The 26,885-nt window shown below is 44.9% G+C and overlaps 1 protein-coding gene across 2 annotated transcripts in view; it reads left to right on the forward strand.

Annotated features, from left to right (window-relative positions):
• CRHR2 (corticotropin releasing hormone receptor 2) overlaps nt 1-26,885 on the forward strand; it is a 512,276-nt gene that overhangs the window by 391,132 nt on the left and 94,259 nt on the right. For both annotated transcript variants that reach the window (XM_082259069.1, XM_082259070.1), the window contains one exon: nt 13,619-13,725. In XM_082259069.1, coding sequence (XP_082115195.1) covers nt 13,619-13,725 — 107 coding nt within the window. The remainder of the gene's footprint in view (nt 1-13,618; nt 13,726-26,885) is intronic.

The raw sequence follows: 26,885 nt of genomic DNA on the forward strand, positions 1-26,885 counted from the left end.
CCCGGCGGCAATCGCCGCTGCCGGCACTGTGCATTAGCATCCCCACTGTCTAGTGGGGGCACGCCCCCAGCACCACACACGCAACTGACAAAGGGCTACGTCGGTTTGCGCAGGAGAGGCTGCCTGCTGCAGTAAATGTGCGGCGGGTGGTCTTAATGTGGTTAAAGTCCTATCGGTTGTGAGATGGGGCCTCCCTGGATCAGATTTGTTTTCCCAGCACATCTTGATCACAACACAGATGCTTGATTGGATTGAGACCTGGAGAATCTGGAGGCCAAGTCAACACATCAAACTCACTGTTGGGTTCCTCAAACCATTCTTGAATTCATCAGACCAGGCCACCTTCTTCCATCGCTCTGTGGTCCAGTTCTGATGCTCAGTTGCCCTTTTGTAGGTGCTTTTAGCTGTGGACACGGGTCAGTATGGGCACCCTGACCGGTCTGAAGCTTCACACCCCCATACACAACAAACTGCGATGCCCTGTGTGTTCTGACAGCTTTCTTTTTTTTTTCACTTCAAGTTTTATTCAAAATTTTTCAGGTTACAAAGAGAATATGGAATTTAGAGTAGAGTAGCATTAATGGGTCTTTAGTTACACATGACCCACTTTCTTAGATAACATTAATGAGCTTATAACATCTAAACATTGTTGAATCGAGTACAAGGTACCAGTAGTATCAGGGGAAGGGGAGGGAGGGGAAAAAAAGGGGGGGTATCTTGTAGCTTAGCAGGGGAATCGGATAATTGGGAGCAGCAAGAGAAGAGGGACACACATGGCATATATTGTGATTGTGTAACAATTTTATATCTGAGAGACTTCATGCAAATTTTTAGGGATTGGCGGTGTTTGCAGAATAATTGATCCAAGGGGCCCAGTGTTCCTGAAATTTGGGTAATGAGAGCAGTGGCGGCTGGTGTTCCATGGGCTGGGGGGGGGGGCAGACGGACCACACCATACCCCCCCGGACCACACCAGCCCAGCCCGCACACCTTAAGGCCCCCCCTCCGGTCGCTGGCTCACTCACCCTGACATGTGGAGGGCAGGCAGCGGCAGTGGAGGCTTCCCCCTCAGTGTCCTCCATAGGTCGGGCTTCCCCTGCATCTCCTCCCTCCTCCTTGGCCAATAGCATGGCTTCTACTTTAGGCCAATTGGGAAACTGGTGTCAGGACCCCCTTCCTGATTGGCCAGGAGGAGTATCCGTGTGACAATAGTGAGTATTCATTCGCTATTGTCACACAACTGGGTGGGCTCAGGGCGCAGTGCTCTGCGCCCCAAGCCCACCCTTTTTTGAAGCCTATTAGAGCCTCTGGCTCTAATCACGTGCTTCAAAAAAATCTGGATGCATGGATAGGGGGTGGGGGGGGGGGGCGGCGCCCCTGCGCCCCCAATGGACGGGCCACCACTGAATGAGAGATGTACGTTCCAGTTGGAGCTGCTGGTTGATGGTGGATTGTAGTTGTTGATTTGATGGTAGAGTGTTACTGTTCCAGTTGTGTGTCTAGCTGCGATGAAGATATGCGTGAGAATGGAGTGGAATGGAGGCCCCCCTCTTCATCGCAGCTAGACTTTTGATAGCACACAACTGGAACAGTAACACTCTACCATCAAGTCAACAACTACAATTCACCATCAACCAGCACCTCCAACTGGAACTCATGTACGCAAAAGTACATCTCTCATTCAGTGGTGGCCAGTCCATTGGGGACGCAGGGGCGCCACCCCCCCCCCCCCCCTATCCATGCATCCAGAATTTTTGAAGCACGTGATGAGAGCCAGAGGCTCTAATGGGCTTCAAAAAAGGGTGGGCTTGGGGCGCAGAGCACTGCGCCCTGAGCCCACCCAGTTGTGTGACAATAGCGAATGAATACTCACTATTGTCACACGGATACTCCTGCTGGCCAATCAGGAAGCGAGTCCTGAGACCAGTTTCCTAATTGGCCTAAAAGTACATCTCTCATTACCCAAATTTTAGGAACGCTGGGCCCCTTGGATCAATTATTCTGCAAACACCGCCAATCCCTAAAAAATTTGCATGAAGTCTCTCAGATATAAAATTGGTACACAATGAAAATGAAAATCAGGACCGACTGACCCATGTTCAACTGCTGTTCACATGGAACCTTTCTCCACTTCCGCCTTCAAAGTTCTCGTTTGAATATTTGCTACTACCACCAAGATCTGCACCCGCGGGGGCTCTTGATAGCACGCAACTGGAACGGTAACACTCTACTATCAAGTCAACATCTACAATCCACCATCAGTCTAGGTCAAGTCCTAGTAATGCTTCAATGCTCCATTAGCTCTTCTATTGGATCAAAATACATGGACCGGCCTTTGCTCCCCACCTGTCTCAGTGAGCCTTTGTCGTCCAGGACCCTGTCACCAGTCCTGCAAACCCTCGGGTCCAAGAATTGAGGGAAAGGAGGAAGGAGCAAAGGTCTTCTTGACGCTGCTCAGATGCCCTTACTGTAGTAATGTCACTGGTCCCCCCAAAGTGTCAAAAATGTCAGTTAGGGGTCCGATCTGTCTGCCGCAATGTCACAGATCACCGCCATTACTAGTAAAAAAAAAAAAATAAAATGACATATATCTTTCCTCTCGTTTGTAGACACAATAACTTTTGTGCAAACCAATGAATATACGCCTATTGGGTTTTTCTTTTTTTTTACCAAAAATATGTACCAGAGTACAAATTGGCCTAAAATAATGAAAAAATTAGATTTTTAATTTTTTTTTATTGGGAATGTTTTATAGCAGAAAGTAAAAAAATGTTGTTGTTTTTCTTCCAAATTGTCGTTCCTTTTTTGTTTATAGCGCAAAAAATAAAAATCGCACAGGTGATCGAATACCAACAAAAGAAATCTCTATTTATGGGGAAAAAAAAATGTATTTTTTGCGCTATAAACAAAAAAACAGTGATAGCTCTGAAAAAAAAAAAACAATATTTTTCACTTTCCGCTATAAAACATTCCCTAAAAAAAAATGTAAAAATCAAAATTTTTTAACATTTTAGGCCAATTTGTTTTCTGCTACATATTTTTGCTAAAAAAAATAAATAAATCGCAATAAGCGTATTTTGATTGGTTTGCGCAAAAGTTATCGCGTCTACAAACTACAGGAAAGATTTATGTCTTTTTTTTTTTTTTACTAGTAATGGCGGCAATCTGCGATTTTTAGCGGGATTGCGACGGACAGATCGGACCCCTGACTGACATTTTTGACACTTTTGGGGGGACCAGTGACATTACTACAGTAATCAGTGCTAAATATATGCACTGTTACTGTAATAATGACACTGGCAGGGAAGGGGTTAACACTGTGGGTGATCAAGGGGTTAAATGTGAGCCTAGGGGTGTTTTTCTAACTGTATGGGGGTTGGGCTTGTGAAATGATCATAGAGATCTGTGTTGCTATATAGAAGGATCACAGGAGCTCTGCGATCATTCCAAAGGGAAGAACGGTCAGTTGTGTTTACAACAGCTGACCGTTCTTCTCTCTCAGTGGGGAGCGATCGCGGGTGTCAGGCAGCAATCGGAGCCGCCTGCCCCGTGCATTGGAGTCCCCGCTGCCAAGTGGGGGCGGGAGCGCGCCGCCGCCGGGGTGCGCTCGCCCCCTAGCTGCAGGCGCGCGACCGGCGTAGCCCTAGGAGGGCCAGCCTGGCACAGTATATATGCAGTGGGCGGTCCAGAACTGGTTAAGGTAGAAAATCTTGTGGTCCCAACCACAGCACTACCTGCCTGGAGTTTGCATGTTCTCCCTCATCTGCATGGGTTTCCTTCCACACTCTAAAGAAATGTTGGGAGGTTAATTGGCTAAACCCAGTGGGTGGGGGAAAATGCATGGGGGGGGGGGGGGCATGGCATAGATGGAGGCATCTAAATTGTCCCTAGTAAGTATGAATGTGAGTTAAGGATCTTAGATTGTAATCTAGGGCCAGTTCACACCACACGCAGTCCAATGCGTTCTTTGAACAACAATGGGAAACTAGAAAAAGCCTGACCAGAAAGTTTGAAAAGTTTAGATCGATCAATCGAAAAGGTTTGAAGATCGATCGATAGAAAGAAAAGATTTGAAGATCGATCGATAGATAGAAAAGGTTTGAAGATCGATCGATAGATAGAAAAGGTTTGAAGATCGATCGATCGAAAAGGTTTGAAGATCGATCGTTCGATCGAAAAGGTTTGAAGATCGATCGATCGATAGAAAAGGTTTGCGATCTAAAAGGTTTGATGATCGATCCATCGAAAAGGTTTGAAGATCGATCCATCGAAAAGGTTTGAAGATCGATCGAAAAGGTTTGAAGATCGATCGATCGAAAAGGTTTGAAGATCGATCGATCGATAGAAAAGGTTTGAAGATCGATCGATCGATAGAAAAGGTTTGCGATCTAAAAGGTTTGATGATCGATCCATCGAAAAGGTTTGAAGATCGATCCATCGAAAAGGTTTGAAGATCGATCGAAAAGGTTTGAAGATCGATCGATCGAAAAGGTTTGAAGATCGATCGATCGAAAAGGTTTGAAGATCGATCGATAGATAGATAGATTAGATGAGTTTGAATGAGTTTACATTGATTAGCATCAAAGCTTGATTGAGTCTAATGGGATTTGGAGATTGGGTCATCTGAACATCCTGTCAATGAAAGTCTATGGGCATTTTTTGGGTTTTTAATTTTAATTTTTAGGAAAACCGTAACTCAAACCAGTCTGAAAAGATATAGCACACTGAGTCAGAACAGTATGAAGGTCTGTGCCGAGTTTGGAGTATGTAGCTTGAACGGTCTAGGAGGAGATAGTGTCCAAAAATTTACCGGCCAGAAAAATAATAAGAAGAAGAAGAAGAATAATAATAAGTTTAAATACAATATCAGTAAGTTGGCTCTTCCAAGCCAACTTAAATAGCCGCTCAGGTGTAAGTGAATAAACCTTCAAGGATCGGGTGCACATCCAGTCCGCGGTCTGAGCAAATCCAATCACAAGAGAAGCTATGACGGCACTCAGACATAGAAGGTAAACAATAGACTTTATTGAGTAAAATTATATCCAAATACTGCAAACATCATAGACGAAACAGACAGACAGAAGGAAGCAGTTGACGCGTTTCACGACTTAGATTGGCTTAAACATAACTAAAATCACATCCATATTTACGTTAACCTAAATAGGGCCAAAGACAGCTGAATATCTTAATGAATTAATTTCTTTTTGCATCAAAAATGCATGGAAAGTAGGTAAATATAGTTTATAATGGTCGGTGCGGTCAGTTCAGATTAAAAAAAAAAAAAAAAGTTGAACATGCTGCATTTTTTCCTGCACTGGACCTTACTGGAACGCAGAAAAACGCAACAGAACGCATGAAAAACGCACTGAACCCCACAGTACAGTGGGAAAAAAAAGAAGAAAAAAGAAGCATCTGGAATGCATCCAGATACCAGGGTGGGAGAAAAAAATCAATGATTTGTTTTTTGTTTTTTTAAATCAGATTTATTTATTTTTTGTTTGATTTTTATCAAATGCATTTTAATAAAATGCTTTCGGAGTAAAACTCGAAATTTAAAGATAGTTTTATATTTAATTTACATTAATAATTTAGTTGAATTCAGCATGAAATGGAGCTTAGTTATGTATCATGAGGCTGTATATTCTTCAATATTTACATTTTTGCTAAACTCATTCAGTGAATCCAAGCTCTGCAAGTAGAGATAACATGCACTGCATTGATGCAGTCACACAATTTCACAGAAACCATGAGATAAAACAAAGTTCAGGAATATTCCTTTATCCCATTGTTTTACAAATCAATGTACACTACAAACTGTATGATTGAATCGGTTCTGATATCGCTGTTTTACTAACCTGACAGCTTATTATTCAAAATAGGAAATCTTCGTTTTGTTTACAAATATTAAAGATTCTAACTACCAGCAAGAACGAGTCCTTACATTTAACCTGTTGCCGACCACCCGCCGCCTTTTTACTGCGGCAGGGTGGCTCTCCTGCGCAAACCGACGTAGACCTACATCAGTCGTGCGCCTGCAGCTAGAGGGCGAGCACGCGCCGCCGCCGGCGCGCTCCCGCCCCCCACTCGGCAGCAGGGAAGCTGATGCACTGGTCAGGTGGCTCCAATTGCCGCCTGACACTCGCGATCGTTCCCCGCTGAGAGAGAAGGACGGTCAGCTGTTGTAAACACATCTGACCGTTCTTCTCTCTGGAATGATCACAGAGCCCCTGTGATCCTTCTATATAGGAACACATGTCTCTATGATCATTTCACAAGCCACACCCCCCCCCCAGTTAGAATCACTCCCCTAGGTACACATTTAACCCCTTGATCACCCACAGTGTTAACCCCTTCCCTGCCAGTGTCAGTATTACAGTGACAGTGCATATTTTTAGCACTGATTACTGTAGTAATGTCACTGCTCCCCCAAAAGTGTCAAAAACGTCAGTTAGGTGTCCGATCTGTCCACCGCAATGTCTCAGTCCTGCTAAAAATCGCAGATCGCTGCCAATACTAGTAAAGAAAAAAAAGACATAACTCTTCCCCTAGTTAGTAAACGCGCTAACTTTTGCGCAAACCAATCAAAATACGCTTATTGTGATTTTTTTTTTTTACCAAAAATATGTAGCAGAAAACAAATTGGCCTAAACTGTTAAAAAATTTTGATTTTTCATTTTTTTTTTTTTTTTAAGAATGTTATATAGCAGAAAGTGAAAAATATTGTTTTTGTTTTTTTTTTTTTCAGAATTGTCGCTCTTTTTTTTTGTTTATAGCGCAAAAAAATAAAAATCGCACAGGTGATCAAATACCACCAAAAGAAAGCTCTGTTTGTGGGGAAAAAAAGGACATCAATTTTATTTGAGTACATCGTCGCACGACCGCGCAATTGTCAGTTAAAGTAACCCAGTGCTGAATTGCAAAAAATGGCCTGGTCATTAACCATTTCTGGACCGGAAGATTTTCCCCCTTAATGACCAGGCCATATTTTGCGATTCCGCACTGCATTATTTTACCAGATGATTGCGCGGTCGTGCGACTCTGTACCCAAATAAAATGTATTTGGATACAGCATCGCATGACAATTGTCAGTTAAAGTAACGCAGTGCCGTAACACAAAAAATGGCCTGGGGGGGGAGGGGAGGTAAAATCCTTCTGGAGGTCAAGTGGTTAAAGTGTATCAAAAGCCAAAACGTTGTTTCTTAGTTTTGGATGGGGTTGGGAGGGGTCAGCCTGTCAGGTTTTTATTGCTGTCTGGGTTCCCCGTTGGGAAGATCCGTCCTCCACCTGCTGACCGCTGTCTAGAAGAGACTTGAAGCAACGGAAAATCCAAGATCAATAATTCCTGTGCGGCTACGTTTTTCTTCCCTGTGGAGTTTTTTTATTGCTGTCTGTGTCATCCATCAGCCTCTCTTTTCGTCCTGGTGACAAAGTGACAGGAAAATACAAAAACCTTTAAAGTTGTCACCAAAACAGGAAAATAGGAACGTAATACACTCACTGGCCACTTTATTAGGTACACCTTTTCAACTGCTTGATAACACAAATTGCTAATCAGCCAATCACATGGCAGCAACTCAGTGCATTTAGGCATCTAGACATGGTGAAGACAACTTGCTAAAGTTCAAACCGAGCATCAGAATGGGGAAGAAAGGGGATTTAAGTGACTTTGAACGTGGCATGGTTGTTAGTGTTCTGAATATTTCAAAAACTGCTGATCTACTGGGATTTTCACACACAGCCATCTCTCGGATTTACAGAGAATGGTGGGAAAAAGAGAAAATATCCAGTGAGCGGAGGTTGTGTGGAGGAAAATGCCTTGCTGAGGTCAGAGTAGAATGGGCAGACTGGTTCCAAATGATAGAAAGGCAACAGTAACTCTAAAACCACTCGTTACAACCAAGGTATGCAGAATACCATCTCTGAATGCACAACACATTTAACCTTAAAGCAGATGGGCTACAGCAGCAGAAGACCACACCGGGTGCCACTTCTGTCTACTAAGAACAGGAAACTGAGACTACAATTCGCACAGGATCACCAAAATTGGACAATAGAAGATTGGAAAAATGTTGCCTGGTCTGATGAGTCTCAATTTTAGCTGCCACATTCAAATGGTAGGATCAGAATTTGGCTCATGGATCCATCCTGCCTCGTATCAACGGTTCAGGCTGGTGGTGGTGGTGTAATGGTGTGGGGGATATTTTCTTGGCACACTTTGGGTCCCTTAGTACCAATGGATCATCGTTTAAATGCCACGGCCTACCTGAGTATTGTTGCTGACCATGTCCATCCCTTTATGACTACAGTGTCCCCATCTTCTGATGGCTCCTTCCAGCAGGATAATGCACCATGTCACAAAGCTCCAATCATCTCACCACTGGTTTCTTCACCATGACAATGAGGTCACTGTACTCCAATGGCCTCCACAATCACCACATCTCATCCAATAGAGCACCTTTGGGATGTGGTGGAACGGGAAATTCCCATCATGGATGAGCAGCTGACAAATCTGCAGCAACTGTGTGATGCCATCATGTCACTAAAAGAATACTATACCTGATATATAACAAGTTAATGATGCTGTGATGGACCCTGTATTTAAGAAGAGTATGTCCGCCGTATAAGCTTCCCTTGCCCAGTACCGGCACAATCCTCCCTTAGCCCACCCAGTCACATGTGGGGGGGGGGGGCTGCAGAGCACTGGGGGGGGGGGGGCTGGAGAGGGGTGGCTGGAGAGGGGGGGCTGAAGAAGAGCACTGGGGGGGGCTGAAGAGCACTGGGGGCCAGCAAAAGAAAAAACAAGTTGTATAGGAGGGGGATGGGGCAGCTGCATATAGAGGAATTGATCTTTCCATATTCCTCTTGCAACCACTGAATGCCTGCAGGAGGGAGAGGGAGAATCAGGCATTCAGCAGCTGCAGGAGGAATATGGAAAGATCAATTCCTCTATATACAGCTGTGCCATCCCACCGCCATCTAGCACACAGGGAGGCTGCTCAAATCTCGGGCACTAACCTTCATCCTGCCCCCCGCGAGCAGCACAGCACAGATCGAGGGATCAAGGAGATGAGCGGTGCCACTACCGGCTTGACACCCCCGGATTTGAATGTCCCGCACGCTCGTCCTCGGTCCTCCTCCTCCTGCAGCAGTCGCTATAACAAAGTCCCGCCTCCTCTAATATACGTCACACTGATTCAATCCGGCATTGGATCAGTGTTCCGCCTATCACTGGAACTGGTCTAGGAGGCTGGACTTCGTTACAGCGGCCACTGGAGGAGGAGGAGAAGAACCGAGGGAGGGGAGGACAAAGGCCAGTCCTGCAGGATTCGGCGGCTAATGGGAATGGCGTTCCTGCTGTGGGAATAGTACAGGAACGTCGTTCCTATGCGTTCCTGCAGGACTCGAACCCTGATAATCGGGTAATCTAACTAGACCTCATGAACTATGCCGTTTAAATCATAATTACCACCTATATGACGTCTCTGGCACCATACTCCGCCTTCTTTGTTATCTACTTTGACTCTATCGCTTACTGTGGAGTTAACCACTTGCTGACCGCCGCACGACTATTTACATCGGCGGTCAGCCCCTCACAGGCAGAGCGACGTATGGCTACGTCGCTAGCCTGTGAGGGTCTAGGGAGCGAGCGCGCGCCGCCGGAGGCGCGCTCCCGCGTGGTCACGGACCCCCCCGCGCGTGTGACCGGCGGACCCGATGTCCGCCGGTCACTCGCGATCGTCCGTTAGAGCGGGAGAAAGGCAGGCGGCTGATGTAAACAAGCCGCCTGTCATTCTCCACGGTGTAGGAATGGTGATCATACGGTTCTACTATGTAGGACCGTTGATCATTGTTCCTACACCTCAAGCCACAGCCAATCACAGTTAGAATCACGCCCCTAGGGACACACATAGCCCCGCCCTCTCAAAAAAGTTAACCCCTTCACTGCCAGTGTAATTTTACAGTAACAGTGCATATGTATGTCAAAACTGTCAGTCAAGGGTCCAATTTGTCTGCCGCAATGTCCAGTCCCGCAAAAAAAATTGCAGATCGCCACCATTATGCGTTTAAAAAAAACAACAAAAATGACAGAAATCTTTCCCTTTGTTAGTAAACGCAATAACTTTTGCGCGAACCAATCAAAATACGCTTTTTGCGATTTTTTTTTACCAAACATATGGTAAAAAAAAAAAAATGTTGAGAAATTTTGATTTTTACTTTTTTTTGGGGGGGAATTTCATATAAAAAAATTTGAAAAATATTGTTATTTTTGCAAAATTGACGCTGTTTTTTTGTTTATAGCGCAAAAAGTAAAAATCGCACAGGTGATCAAATACCACCAAAAGAAAGCTCTGTTCGTGAGAAAAAAAAAATGTCAAATTTGTTTAGGTACAGCGTCGCACGACCGCGCAATTGTCCGTTAAAGTCACGCAGTGCCGAAACGCAAAATAGGCCCTGGTCAGGAAGGGGGTAAAATCTTCCGGGGCTTAAGTGGTTAATATTTGGACATACTCAGAGTAAATGTACCAGTAGCTCCAGAGGAAGCTGTCTTTCAAGCAAAACAAGTAGAGCATTCTGGCTTTATTCATTATCTGCACATCAGACGTCGCACCAACTGACCTCATGGATGACAACATATTCCTTGTCATCGTCTGTGACACCTTTATGATGTGACGTATACATTTAGATTATTTTTGCAATTATTTCTCTGTGTATCTTTTTACCCACTCTGTACTTGGTGGAATACTCTATCAATGCCTCTTTCGAGGCGTATCTTTTATGTATGTATATGTCTTTCCCCCTTGTTTTTTTTTTAAACTGTCAATCAATAAAAAGTGTTATTTTTTATCGAATCAGTGCCTATAAAGTCCATGCTTCCTTCAGACAAACATGAACTCTATTACATGAGAATGCTGGAGATCACTGCTATAGGAGGGCAATAGGGAAACACAGATAAGCATCTGCAGGGGCCCCAGGGGCCGCACAAAAAGTGGCAAAGGGCCACAAATGGCCCTTGGGCTGCAGGTTGGGCACCAGGAATTTAGACTGTCATACAGGAGCCTTTATGCCATGTATCTGTATGCAGAGACTGAGATGACGAGGGGGCCTCTTGCACAGTTCCCATCTGAGCCCCCCTGGACGTTGTGACAGGGTCTTCAGGGACAATGCAAAGGCACAAGTGCTGACACTATGGGCTGGAACTTGAAAGTGCTGACTTCAGGTGATCAGGGGTACAGCTGGTAGTATACCTTGAATGTGCCAAGTTCAGATAAAAGCAGGGTCGGATCCCAAACCTAGTCTAGCATACTTGCCAACTGTCCCTTTTTTCCTGGGACAGTCCCTGCAAATAGGAGCCTGTCCCAGGTAATTTATATTGTCCCTGGAAGTGCCTGTTAATCGGGCTGCCCATAAATGTTACGCAGAAGTAGTGCAGCTGAATGGGAGAATTATTCCAACTCTGCTACTGTGGCCTTAACTTTGAAATTCCCTTTTTAATTTCCTGTAATTCTCTCTATATTGAGTAGACTCTATAATCTGATAAATAGGCAAGATTAATTATGCAGAGTGGGCGGAGCTTCGGGGAAGTGGGTGTGGTAATTGATAGCTGTGCTGCAAAAATGTCCCTGGAAATTTGTTTTAAATGTTGGCAACTATGGTCTAGTAACAGCCGAGCAGGAAGTCGAAAGCAAGGTCAGAATCAGAGACAGGCGGCAAAGTGCGGGCAGTGAGATACGAATTTGATGGGCAGAAGCGTAGTCAGTAGTGCAGGCCGAGGTCAGTAACACAGATAGACAGCATACATAAGCACACAAGTGTAATCCAAAAGCAGGTCAGGTGGAAGCTGGGTCAATGGCGGGATCAGATTGAGGATCGGCACCAGGAACACAGGAGCAAGACAGAAGAGCATTGAGCAAGGAGCTTGTGCTGAGTTCGTGTTTAATAGCCAGGTGGCGGCAGTGGACACATGCACATGTCCGCGTGTGTGCGCATTGGTACGTGTGCAACAATGCACCTGCACTTAGGCCTCTATGTCTACAATTACACTATATTGTCAAAAGTATTGGGACACCTGCCTTTACACGCACATGAACTTTAATGGCATCCCAGTCTTAATCCGTGGGGTCCATTATTGAGTTGGCCCACCCTTTGCAGCTATAACAGCTTCAACTCTTCTGGGAAGGCTGTCCACAAGGTTTAGGAGTGTGTCTATGGGAATGTTTGACCATTCTTCCATAAGGGTAGTTGTGAGGTCAGGCACTGATGTTGGACAAGAAGGCCTGGCTCGCAGTCTCAGCTCTAATTCATCCCAAAGGTGTATGGTCAGGTTGAGGTCAGGACTCTGTGCAGGCCAGTCAAGTTCCTCCACCCCAAACTCGCTCATCCATGTCTTTATGGACCTTGCTTTGTGCACTGGTACGCAGTTATATTGGAACAGGAAGGGGCCATCCCCAAACTGTTCTCACAAAGTTGGGAGCATGAAATTGTCCAAAATGTCTTGGTATGCTGACGCCTTAAGAGTTCCCTTTACTGGAACTAGTAGCCCAAGCCCAACCTCTGAAAAACAACCCCACACCATGGCTCGCAGTCTTCGCTCTAATTCATCCCAAAGATGCTTGGTCAGGTTGAGGTCAGGACTCTGTGCAGGCCAGTCAAGTTTCTCCACCCAAAACTCACTCATCCATGTCTTTATGGACCTTGCTTTGTACACTGGTCCGAATCATTTGGTGGAGGGGGGATTATGGTGTGGGGTTCTTTTTCAGGGGTTGGGCTTGGCCCCTTAGTTCCAGTGAAGGGAACTCCTAAGGCGTCAGCATACCAAGACATTTTGGACAATTTCATGCTCCCAACTTTGTGGGAACAGTTTGGGGATGGCCCCTTCCTGTTCCAACATAACTACACACCAGTGCACAAAGCCAGCTCCATAAAGACACGGATGAGCGAGTTTGGGGTGGAGGAACCTGACTGGCCTGCACAGAGTCCTGACCTCAACCCAATAGAACACCTTTGGGAAGAATTAGTGCGGAGACTGCAAGCCAGGCCTTCTCTCCAACATCAGTGCCTGACCTCACAAATGCGCTTCTGGAAGAATGGTCAAACATTCCCATAGACACACTCCTAAACCTTGTGGACAGCCTTCCCAGAAGAGTTGAAGCTGTTATAGCTGCAAAGGGTGGACCAACTCAATATTGAACCCTACGGACTAAGACTGGGATGCCATTAAAGTTCATGTGTGTGTAAAGGCAGGCGTCCCAATACTTTTGACAATATAGTGCATGTGCATTAGCCTGGTGGCTGGCATGATGTTCCTGACACTTTCTTTGCATAGCAGGTAACTCTGGGAACACATACTGTATGCCTTGACCTCAAACTTTCGATCTTCTACAATTCTAGCATTGCCTGAAATGATATTTACTGTTGTTGCGATATGTCTCAAGGTTCCAATATAACTTCTCTAGTCCATAAACTTTTACTCATCCCAAAATAACATATGTGGAGGTTCAGTGATGAGATTATCTGCCGTGTGGGGAAGATAATTACTGCTCCCTAAGCAGATTAAATGTCCTGTAACGTTATTGTGGAGAGTCAGGCTAATTGAATCATATTGTGTTCTTGTCTGCAGAGGAAGCATGATCTGCATTATAAGATCGCTCTTATTATAAACTACCTGGGGCACTGCATCTCCGTGTTGGCACTGGTCATCGCCTTCCTGCTCTTCCTGTGTTTAAGGTAAGCCATTTTCTGAATTCTCTGGAGGCCTTTCCAAAGCCAAACAAGGAAATGTAATATATTGCCGCTTACCGCGCCTTTAAATATGGCGGCTGTGTCCATCTTCATTTTCTGACTTTTTTTCCCTTAGTTTTCACCTGCCACGTCCTGTCCTGGGGTGACAACGCTCACTCGCTGCATGTACGGAGGAACAGTGTTGTCACCCTAGGCTGCTCTCTTAATTTGGACTACAACCGCCATCCCCCCTTCCCATCTGAATTTCATAGGGGGGGTATGTAGTTTACAAAAAATTAGAAAGGCTGATCATCTTTGAGATTTCTGTTCAGTGCACAGGAAGTTATACAAGATTTCTGGCAGAATAAGCAAGTGTTTTTTTTTTTTTTTTTTGCACTTGGTCTAAAAAAGAAATTCAGAGCAGCAACCATATTTAAGTGTCCCCCCCCCCCCCCTTAAAAAAAATTGATAGCTTTTGTGGACAGGTGTCTTTTATACAGGTAACAAGCTGAGATTAGGAGCACTCCTACTCTCAGCTCATTACTTGTATAGAAGACACCTGGGAGCCAGATATCTTGCTGAATAATAGGAGATCAAATACTTATTTCACTCATTAAAGCAGTGTTCAGCCCCCCCCCCCCCCTCCAAAAATTGAATTGCTTCTGTGGATGGGTGTCTTTTATACAGGTAACAAGCTGACATTAGGAGCACTCCCTTTAAGAGAGTGCTCCTAATCTCAGCTCATTACTTGTATAAACAACTGGGAGCCAGAAATCTTGCTGATTGATAGGAGACCCCCCCCCCCCCCCACAAAATGAAAAGTTAGCAGCTACACAGACTCTTAATATTAGAGTAATAGTGTCCCATCATAGATATCAGTGGGAGGAATAGTGCCCCATTATTGGTGCTAGTGGGAGGAATAGTGCCCCATCATTGGCATCATTAGGAGGAATAGTGCCCCCATCATTGGTGCCAGTAGGAGGAATAGTGCCCCATTATTGGTGTCAGTGGGAGAAATAGTGCCCCATTATTGGTATCATTGGGGGGGAATATTGCCCCCCTCCTCCAAAAATGAAAAGTCAGTAGCTACACAGACTTTTAATATTAGAATACTTACCTGTCCTGGAATCAGGCGATGTCGGCACCGCAGCCAATGTTTCCATCGGCTGTCGGACACTGCCCCCGCCATTGCCGGTAAGGGAACCCGGCTTCACGGCCGTGTCCCTAATGCGCATGCGCGGAGCACTTTGCGTTCTCCTACTGGCCTAGAAGCAGAGGAGGGAGGAGGAGGAGGAGGGGGCCGAACATCTGACATACCTCGCCGTTGCAAGGTCCGACGGAAGTGGGGACAGGGTACCTGTCAAAAACAGATACCCGCTCCCCCCCAAAAGGTGCAAAATGTGGCACCAGAGAAGGGGGGAGACAGATAAGCAGAAGTTCCACTTTTGAGTGGAACTCCGCTTTAAAGGTAAAATATAGGTATGGCAATTTTTACATAGTTACATTGGGGAACAGGGGGATGGGTTACAGTAAATGCCCCCCGCCGCACCAACCACCTTGTCCAGAGCACTTCCTGTTCATTCATCTGCAGTACAGGTAAGGCTGCAGAGAAAGGGTTGGGGATCTATGTCCTCGATTCCTTTCGCTGTCTCAAAGGTTAGACATCAGAGGTCTGTCTATATCCCTGATATTTCACCAAAGCCTTCCCAACAGTGCTGTGAAAAAAAAATGCAAAAAAAAAAAATCATTTTAAAAGAATTGTCAAACAGCCAAAAAAGAAAAAAAATTGTAAAAATATAGGGCTCTTTTACATGGATTATCTGGCCAATACAGTGTGAATAATTTATTAGTGCGGCTGGAGCCGTCTGTTATTCTAGGGCTGGGGTCTCCAAACTATCTAAACAAAGGGCCAGTTCATTGTCTCTCAAACTTTATGGGGGGTGGCTGTGGCCAGTGGAAGTTGAAAATGTCCTGGTGTCAGTGGGAGTAAAAAACGCCCCATGATTGGTATTAGGGGGAGTGATAGTGCCCCATCATTGGTGTCAGTGGGAAGAATAGTGCCCCATCATTGGTGTCAGTGGGAGGAATAGTGCCCCATCATTGGTGTCAGTGGGAGGAATAGTGTCCCATCATTGGTGTCAGTGGGAGGAATAGTGCCCCATCATTGGTGTCAGTGGGAGGAATAGTGCCCCATCATTGGTGTCAGTGGGAAGAATAGTGCCCCATCATTGGTGTCAGTGGGAGGAATAGTGCCCCATCATTGGTGTCAGTGGGAGGAATAGTGCCCCATCATTGGTATCAATGGGAGGAATAGTGCCCCATCATTCGTATCAATGGGAGGAATAGTGCCCCATCATTGGTATCAATAGAAGGAATAGTGCCCCATTATTGGTGCCAGTGGGAGAAATAGTGCCACATAATTGGTGTGTGCCAGTGGGAGGAACAGTGCCCCATTATTGGTTCCAGTGGGAGGAATAGTGCCCCATCATTGGCATCATTAGGAGGAATAGTGTCCCCTTCATTGGTGCCAGTAGGAGTAATAGCGCCCCATTATTGGTGCCAGTGGGAGAATTAGTGCCCCATCATTGGGGGGAATATTGCCCCCTTCATTGGTGCCAGTAGGAGGAATAGTGCCTCCATCATTGGTGCCAGTGAGAGGAATAGTGCCCCCATCATTGGTGCCAGTGAGAGGAATAGTGCCCCCATCATTGGTGCCAGTGAGAGGAATAGTGCTACACCATTGGTGTCAGTGGGTGGAATAGCGCCTCATCATTGATATCAGTGGAAGGAATAGTGCCCCATCATTGATATCAGTGGAAGGAATAGTGCCCCATCATTGGTGTCAGGGGGAGTAATAGTGCCCCATCATAGATATCAGTGGGAGGAATAGTGCCCCATTATTGGTGCTAGTGAGAGGAATAGTGCCCCATCATTGGTATCAATGGTAGGAATAGTGCCACATCATTAGTGTCAGTGAAAGGAATAGAATCCCATTATTGGTGTCAGTGGGAGGAATAGTGCCCCATCATTGGTGCCAGTGGGAGGAATATTGCCCCATTATTAGTGTCAGTGGAAGGAATAGTGCCCCATTATTAGTGTCAGTGGAAGGAATAGTGCCCCATTATTAGTGTCAGTGGAAGGAATAGTGCCCCATTATTAGTGTCAGTGGAAGGAATAGTGTCCCATCATTGGTATCAATGGGCGGAATAGTGCCCCCTTAATGGTATCAATGGGAGGAATAGTGCCCCAATATTGGTGTCAGTGGATGAAATTGTGCCCCTTTATTGGTGTAATTGGGAGGAATAGTGCCCCATCGTTGGTATCAATGGTAGGAATAGTGCCCCATTATTGGTATCAGTGAGAGGAACAGTGCTCCATCATTGGTGTCAGTGGGAGGAATAATGCCCCATTGCCTGTGTCCATAGCAGGAACTATGCCCCACTGTTGCTGAGAATGGGGGGAATAATGCCCCAACTGCCAGATAAAAGCAAGCAAAGGGCTGCATCTGACCCCTGGGCTATAGTTTGGGGACCACTTCTCTACACTTCTCTAGCAGCTATATGAACACAGCCGCAGGTCCTTATTTGGCAGGTGATGGTGAGTGGCTGCAATATTCAACATTTCTGGGGGGGTTTAGATGACTTTAACCTTGTATCTAAAGCTAGAGCCTTTTTTTAACCTCTTTAAGTACAAAGATCTGTTATCAGATCCCACTACAGCGTTGCTCATAGGGAGCGCATGGTGCAATGCAGCGAGGACGTCATATGACCAAACTCTCCTCTTTAAGTTAAAAAGTATCCTGTTCTCTTTGTATTGCTTCCTTTATGTGAAATTTCTGGTATTCCTGCCAGTCCTTCTGCTTTCCTATTTCAAATTAACAATGGTAGGCATGAAAGCACATCTATTTCAGCATGGTCAGTTTTCTGGCCGTGCTGGGAGAACAAGCTGCCTGTCCTCCAGTGGTCAGACTTGTGCTGCAATGCCGCCCCCCCCCCCCCCCTCTTCCTGCACAGTTATCGATCCCCGCTGAGCAAAACGGAGTCCGTCGGGCTCACCGCACATGTGAAAGAAGAGTGTTACTAAACCCACAACAGTAATATCAGTCTGTATATGTAGTAAAGCATGCTTGTTGTACTCGTTGTGGAACCTAAGGGGTTATCCTCTGCTGATAGAACAGAGCCCTGGGGCGCTCTGCACATGCTCAGTTTGGTGTGTATTGCTACAGAGTTTTTTTTTTTTGGGAGAGTGCATGTGATCAGCACAGGGCCAATCAGCACTGTCCAGACAGAAGGTCAGGGGCCCTGCAGCCTCATAGGACAGACAGGGCAGAATGAAAACTCCTCCTACAAGCTTTAACCAGACACTGATAGAAGTCGCAAGACTGCTATATACTGCTGATGAGAAAAGATATTTAGCAGTTTATATGTACTAAAATAATTGCATTTCCATGTTCTGTGTACTGTGGGAGAGCAGATATAGTGACTGCAGGCTCCGGGGTGTACTAACACTTTAAGCCTCTTGTGCAGCTGAGAAACAAAGGCTGTTAACCACTTAAGCCCCGGAGGATTTGGCTGCTAAACGACCAGAGGGTATTTTGCGATTCGGCACTGCGTGACTTTAACGGACAATTGCGCGGTCGTGCGACGCTGTACCTAAATGAATTTGGCGTCCTTTTTTTCCCACAAACAGAGCTTTCTTTTGGCGGTATTTGATCACCTGTGCGATTTTTTGATCACGCGCTATAAACAAAAAAAGAGCGTAAATTTTGCAAAAATAGCAATATTTTTCCCTTTTTTTTATATGAAATTCCCCCCAAAAAAAATGTAAAAATCAAAATTTTTTAAAATTTTCGGCCAATTTGTTTTACGCTACCTATGTTTGGTAAAAAAAATCGCAAAAAGCATATTTTGATTGGTTTGCGCAAAAGTTATTGCGTTTACTAACAAAGGGAAAGATTTTTGTCATTTTTGTTGTTTTTTTTTTTAACGCGTAATGGCGGCGATCTGCGATTTTTTTTGCGGTACTGCGACATTGCGGCGGACAGATCGGACCCTTGACTGACATTTTTGACACTTTTGGGGTTACCAGTGACATTTCTACAGTAATCAGTGCTATATATATGCACTGTTACTGTAAAAATACACTGGTAGTGAAGGGGTTAACTTTATTTGAGAGGGAGGGGCTGTGTGTGTCCCTAGGGGCGTGATTCTAACTGTGATTGGCTGTGGCTTCAACTGTATGCAGAGTGATCAATGGATCTACATAGTAGATCCATGTGATCATCTCTCATACAGAGAGGAGAATGACAGGCAGCTTGTTTACACAAGCTGCCTGACTTTCTCCCTCTCCCCCGCCGATCGCAGAGTGGCCGGCGGCGATCGGGTCCGCCGGTCACACGTGCGGGGGGGTCCGTGACCACGCGGGAGCGGGAGCGCGCCTCCGGCGGCGCGCGCTCGCTCCCTAAACCCTCACAGGCGAGCGACGTAGACCTACGTCACTTTGCCTGTGAGGGGCTGACCGCCGCCGTAGATAGTCGTGCGGCGGTCGGCAAGTGGTTAATATGTTGTTTTTTTTTTTGTTTTGTTTTTTTTTTTTTAAATTATACACAAATGTTTTGCCTTTCATTTCTATTTTAAATGTAATGGGTTGTTTTACAAGGTGAAGGTTCACATACTGTGTACTATAAGACAATACTATTTTTTTTGTTCACTTTGTATACAGTAAGGGAGGGTTATAACCCCTGTCAGTTTTCTTTAGCCATCTGTGTCCCATTGGGGAGATTTCCCTTCACTTCCTGTCCCACAGGCAAAAATGAGAGGAAATCCCTCCAAAGTGATGGAATCCCTAGTTGTCACCATAAAGATCCCCCCTTACTTCTGTTCTGGAGGCAACCAAAAAATTTGGGATTCTCTTTCACTTTTACTCTCAACGATAACAATAAACAGGACAAATAGAGAGGATGAATCTCCCTAACGAGGACACAGACAGCAAAAAAAATAAAAAATCTGACAGGTGTTCTAATCCCTCTGCACTCTATTAAAAAATTTTTTTTGTATTTAGTCCCGGTTTACAGTATAACGATGACAGACATTGTGTGTTATTCGGAACGCACTGCTCTGCAAATCACATGCGATTTCTGTACGATGCGAATTAAGCCATACAGATTGCATGGCTGAATTTGCATTGGATTTGGACACAACTCACACAGGACCATTTTTTGGGTCCACTGCAGAATCGGATCGCATGGTGGTTCACACCAATACGAACCAATTCATGTCAGAACTGTCAGTTCGCACTGCGATATGCGAACTGATCTGGGGGGGGGTGTCACTAATTTTGTATTGACACCTCTAGCGATTCGCATATGGCAGTGTAAACTGCCTGCGATTTGAATGCGATGCGGAAACCCACGGTGGATTTGCAGGATTACCGCATCACATATATGTGAACCGGCACTCAGGTTTCCTGCCAGACAGGGCTGTGCTGTGTGGCAGACCTGTGGGCTTCAGGATTGGCAGGACAGGAAAACAAATTCTTTGACAGGCTAAGCCAACTGTCTGTGCGACTTCAAAATAGTCCCTGCACTATTTTGATCAGACTTTGATGCGACTTGAGGTCCAGAGACCTCAAGATTACACAGGCATTGCTTCAAGTCGCGTGACTTTCAAGTCGCACAAGTGCGAAAGGGACCTAATTGTTTGCCTGGAGTTTAGCTGTAAAGCCATTTGTGCAGGGAGCTGGCAAAAAAAAACAGACCTTCCAAAGGGTCGCTTTAGGGTAAACACCAAAATAAAATCTCAGATTATAAGCACACTCCATTTTAGAATCTTGCAGAAAGTTTTTTTAAAGTTTTATGTGTGATAGTATTAGGGAAGGTATTAATAAGAGATCACATGGTGAATGAAGATCCGAAAGGTCATCGCAAAGGGTAGAGCCAACAAGAAGGAAGGATAACCTGTTATGGAGCATGTAGAATTGTAGATTGTTTGAAGATGGGAAAAATTGGATGAAGTGTTTTCATCAATGTTCTTCATGACCCCAATTAAAGTGTTTTCAGGACAGTGAGCTGAGAAAGCCTGGTTGGATCAGTTCACAGATCTTTGATTTTCATGTTCTAAATTAGACACAATTCTCGTAGAGGCAAAGTAGCCAAGAAGGTTTGAAGCAAGACTCACGGAAGATTGGAAGGTTCATATAGTATGGATTTGGGCTTGTTGAAAAATATCCAGTTATGAAAGCACATTTTGAAACAATGTAATATTACAGAGAAGCCCGATCATACCTATTGTGACGTGTGGGGGGTTTCGTAGCTCAGTGGTAGGGCCATATCAGTGAGTTCTCTCCACACCAGAAGGCTTTCCTGCCTACTTTTTTTCAAAGAAAGCAAAAAAGTTCATAGAAGTATGTCTTCCTATTAGGGATCGAGCGATTATCGGCAAAGCCAATATATTGGGGGCCGATATGCACTTTCCCCGATATATCGGAATCGGCCACCAAGGTGGCCCATATTGCCAATATTTCGAAAAGTGCTTGTACCGGAGTGATGCCTGCAGCTAGAGGCATCACCCCGGTACTGGCATCCATAGCCGACGGTCGGCTGTCTTGTAATGACAACCGATGCGGCTATGAAGCCACTCGGCTGTCATTACAAGGAGCGGGAGGGGACGTTCCCCCCTCCCGCCGCCTTCCGCGCTTCGCCCGGGTTTCCCATCCCACCGGGAGACCCTGACCAGTTTCCCAATGTATTCAGCTAAAGTAGTGTAGTCTTTTATTAACATAGATTACATGGAGTGGAAGGAGCAAGGGAGGAGCTGGAGTGTAGAAGGCTGGAGGGGCGGAATTCCTGTCATTACAAGGAGCGGGAGGGGGCGTCCCCCCTCCCGCCGCCTTCCGCGGCTCTCCCGGGTCTTCCGTCCTACCGGGAGACCCCGACCAGTTTCCCAAGGCATTTGGCTAAAGTAGTGTAGTCTTTTATAAACATAGATTACACGGAGCGGAGGGAGCATGGGAGGAGCTAGAGTGCAGAAGGCTGGAGAGGCGGAATTCATTTCAGCTGGGGAGGCGGAGCTGGATTGCAAACGGCTAGAGAGGCGGAATTCCGATCAGAGCAGAGTGCCTGCTTTCGGCACAACACCGGACAACCAGCCTGCACGGCCGCTGTCCTCAACAGGACACTGCCGAAGCCCTGATCAAAGCCGCATTTGGCTCTGATCGGGTCTCCATGTAAAAACCCGGAAGTGATGACATGCAAACTTGGCGTTTTGAATGCTTTTCAAGTGCAAAGGAGGAGTTTGGGGTCTTTTAGACCCCCAGATCCCTCCACAACAGTTCCTGTCAAGTGCTAAAATTAAAAAAAATAAAAAAAAATTTAAATGTACGAAAATATCGGCCAATACCGATATTCAATGGCCAAAATATCGGTATCGGCAATGAAAAACCGATGTCGGTTGATCACTACTTCCTATGCAGGGGGTTCTCACCATCAATGCAAATAAACATAACGTTTTGGTAGCTTTACTGCTCTGATTAGTACCTCTTGGTCCTCCTGACCATCAGCACCTTTTGGTCCTTCTGACCTTCAAACACATCGCAGTGTTCATGCACAGACACTGTTCCTCAGCTTGGCATCTTTCCTTTAGCTGCTCTGTCCCTCATAGACTTTCTCTCAAACTCTGGCCTCTGGCTTGGGGCACATGTTACCCCCGGGAGAGACCCTGTCTCCCGGATCCTTGGCCTGCCCTGTCCTAGAAAGCCTGGTGCAGATGTGAACCCTCATTTCCCTTACAATCACTGACCCCTTCAGGAGGGTGGGGCCCTGAGCTCTAAAGGCTAGCACACACTATAAGAAAATCCGGCGAACATTTTCATCCAAAGAATCTTCGTACGATGTTCGTTTTTTGGTTCCGATTTTCTGTGAAAAGAGGAAAATCGGACGATCGTTCGCCCGATTTTCTTATAGTGTGTACCCCACTTAACTTTGGCTTTCATATAAAGCCAGTACACACCTGTGCCACTAGTGTGCTTGCTTCTTACAAAATCTGGCCTAGACCAGCATTTTAAACAGTAGCACAGGTTCATCCTGCCACACTATATAGAAGAATTGTCAGTATGGCAAGAGGAATGCAGACTGAGCTGAGACAGACTACATGGATAGAGTGGGCAGTAATGGTCCAAATTCTCAGAACAAGTTCTTTGGCTTTAGGATTCACTGAAGAATCCAATCAATCACACTTCCGAGAGACTATAGAGATAGTCTGGTTAGATTGGTTCACAGAGCTTTGATTTTTATGTTCTACATTAGACATAATTATTGCAGAAACAAAGGTTCTGAACAAGGTTTGAAGTAAGACCAGTGGTGTATTTAGGTTTTGTGCTGCCCTTGGCCTGACTAAACTTGTGCAGCCCCTAATTTAAATATGACCCACCCCCTTCCTGTAAAGGCCACACCCCTTCCTGTTTATGACCCGCCCTGTCATCCGTAAATCACAGACCACAACCAGTCTATCAGTGCCTATCAGTTCAGCCTCATCAGTGCTGCCTTATTAGTGCCCATCAGTGCAGCCGCATTACTGCCCATCAGTGCAGCCTAATCAGTGCGGCCTCATCAGTACAGCCCAATCAGTGGCCCCCAGTGCAGCCTATCAGTACCCATCAGTGCAGCTTATCAGTGCCACCTCATCAGTGGCCATCAGTGAAGCCTATTAGTGCCCATCAGTACCAGCAGGTAGCAGTGTGACCGCTTTATGGGGGTGCCAGACTGATTTGCCCCATAGGTCTGGCAGTATACTAAAAGTGTAGTTCAAGCCGGTGGGGACCCTTTTCGTGCGGGAGCCAGGAGGAGGCTGTTTTTTTCCACGTGGGGTGCAGCTTTTCTGCTGCCCCCCCCCTGCAAAGTGCTTCCCTAGGCCTGGGCCTTGTTGGCCTAAGCCAAGATACAGCACTGAGTAAGACACATGGAAGACTGGAAGGTTCATATGGTATTTAAGGATTCTGGCTTGATACAAAAAGAATCTGGCTTTGAATGCACACATTAAAACAATGTAATATTACAGAGAATCATGAACATGCTCCCTAATTTGGACTTCCCTGAGCAGTGTGGATCTTTGGTGGTAGGGGTGAGCTCACAGAAGATCCGGAGTCTAAGGAGTGGGTAGTCTTTGTTATGTATATATGAAAATTGATCAATCCTGATGCCCGGCACTGTACTACACTATCTCTCTCACTGGGTAGTCGATTGCAGTCAGCAGCATGTTTTTATATGGTCAGCCTCAGCAATCACATGGCACAGGACCAATCACAGCTGCCCTGTACCCCAATCTGTGATCGGCTGCGTCTGGTGGTTACATCGATCATAGATTGTGCCAGTGAGTGGCCTGGGGGCTGTTTACCAGCTCCCACAATGGGAGGACGTGTGGATACGGCCTCCGGAAACAAGGATGCTCCTGCTCAGGCGTGTATACGCTGCTCAAAAAAATTAAAGGAACACTTTGAAAACACATCAGATCTCAATGGGTAAAAATTTATTTCTGAATATTTATACTGATATGGACTGGGTAATGTGTTTGGAATGAAAGGATGTCACATCGTTTGATGGAAATGAAAATTATCACCCTACAGAGGGCTGAAATCAAAGTGAAAAAATGATGCAGCAGGTGAGTCCATTTTGCTGAAATTTTATTGCAGGAACTCAGAATGGTCCTCAGTAATTTGTATGGCCCCATGTGCTTGTATTCATGCCTGAGAACATTGGGGCATGCTCATAATGAGACAACAAATGGTGTGCTGGAGTATTTTCTCTCAGATTTCTACCAGGGCATCACTGAGCTCCTGAACAGACTGAGGTGCAACCTGGTGGCATCAGATGGACCGAATCATAATGTCCCAGAGGTGTTCTACTGGATTTAGGTCAGGCGAGTGCGGGGGCCATTCAATGGGATCAATTCCTTCATCCTCCAGGAACTGGCTGCATACTCTCGCCACATGAGGCCGGGAATTGTCGTGCACCAGGAGGAACCCAGGACCCACTGCACCAGTGTATGGTCTGACAATGGGTTCAAGGATTTCATTCCGGTACCTAATGGCAGTCGGGGTGCCATTGTCTAGCCTGTAGAAGTCTGTGTGTCCCTCCATGGATTTGCCTCCCCAGACCATCACTGACCCACCACCAAATCAGTCATGCTGAACGATGTTACAGGCAGCATAACGTTCTCCATGGCTTCTCCAGACCCTTTCATGTCTGTCACATGTGCTCAGGGTGAACCTGCCCTCATCTGTGAAAAATACAGGGCACCAGTAGCGGACCTGCCAATTCCTGTGTCCAATGGTAAATGCCAATCGAGCTCCACAGTGTCGGGCACCCTCATGAAGTCTGTTTCTGATTGTTTGGTCAGAGACATTCACACCAGTGGTCTGTTGGAGGTCATTTTGTAGGGCTCTGGCAGAGCTCCTCTTGTTCCTCCTTGCACAAAGGAGCAGATACCGGTCCTGCTGATGGGTTAAGGACCTTCTACGGCCCTGTCCAGCTCTCCTAGAGTAACTGTCTGTCTCTTTGATTCTCATCCATGCTATTGAAACTGTGCTAGGAGACACAACAATCATTCTGGCAATGGGACATATTGATGTGCCATCCTGGAGGAGTTGGACTGCCTGTGCAACCTATATAGGGTCCAGGCATCACCTCATGCTACCAGTAGTGACACTGACCCTAGCCAAATGCAAAACTAGTGAAAAACAGTCAGAAAAAATGAGTAGGAAAAAAAATGTCAGTGGCCTCCAACTGTAAAACCATTTCTATTTTGGAGGTCATCTCATTGTTGCCCATCTAGTGCATCTGGTAATTTCATTAACACCAACACAGCTGAAACGAATTAACAACCCCCTATGCTACCTAACTGACACAATCAATATCCCAGGAGTTTAATTGACTCGATGCTATACTCTGATTAAAAAGTGTTCCTTTAATTTTTTTGAGCAGTGAATATAATAGCTGGCTGGGAGGCGGTTAATCTACTAGGCAAAAATACGATCTTGCTTTCTTTGTTTTAGATTCTCTTTAAAGTGTTTGTATGCCCAACACTTTTTTAACTTCATATAGAGTAGGAAAAGGGTTTAAAATCCTGTCAATTTATTTTTTGTATTGTTTGTGGGGGAATTTGGTTTCATTTCCTGGCCCAATGATGCAACAAAAAGTGGGGAAAAAAAAGTGAGTTAAATCCATCCTCAGACAGTTGTCAGTAGAACAGGTGCCTCCCCCTCTTTTTTCCCTCTGTTCCTGTTCTGGAGATAACTGTAACATTTTTGATTTCTTATAATATTTTATCCTCTCACCTACTGCTTTGGCTATGAGACAGGAAGTGAAGGGAAATCTTCCCAATGGGACACAGATGGCAAAAATAAACCTGATAGGGGTTACAACTAGGAATGCACCGATACCATTTTTTTTACGAGTACTGATCCTTTTTTTTTTTTTTTTTTAGACAACAATTACTGATACCTACCAACTGCTTTGTTAATACTTCAGCTGTGAGAAATGGTACAAAGCATTTATTTATTTACAAATTAAATAAATATTCTTTTTTTTTATTTTTTTGCGCTTTATTCAATGTAAATTGTGTAAATATATGTTAAAAGTGTAAAAATATAAATTAACAAAGCAAAAAAAAATAAAATAAATAAGTTTAAATTTTTAATACTTAATAAAATAAAAGTGAAAAAAAAAAAAAAAAAAAAAACACCAGCAGGAAAATACATAAATGGAGAAGAGGTAAAAAGTTACTTACAAATTAAATTCAGTTTTTTTTTTTTTGTTTTTTTTTTTTTTTTTTAATTTTGAGCTTTATTCAATGTGAATTGTGTAAATATATATTAAAGGTGTAAAAATATAAACGAACAAAGCAAACAAAAAAAAAAAAGTTTTCATTTTAAATAGTTTATAAAATAAAAGTGAAAAAAAAAACAGCAGAAAAATAAACAAATGGAGAAGAATCAGGAGTTATTTAGGGCCGTTTAGAGTAAATTAAAGGTTAATAATGGATTAAACAAAAGAATATTTATTAAAAAATGATGTTCTTGTCAGGTTGCTTTAAACCGACTTCATCTGCAGATCGAAGTTCATCCCTTTGATCTGTAGATGAAGAAAAATAGTAAGATACAAAAAGAATTAATGT

This window comes from Pelophylax lessonae (genome assembly GCF_965119305.1).
Source record: "Pelophylax lessonae genome assembly, chromosome: 5".
Taxonomy (NCBI): domain Eukaryota; kingdom Metazoa; phylum Chordata; class Amphibia; order Anura; family Ranidae; genus Pelophylax; species Pelophylax lessonae.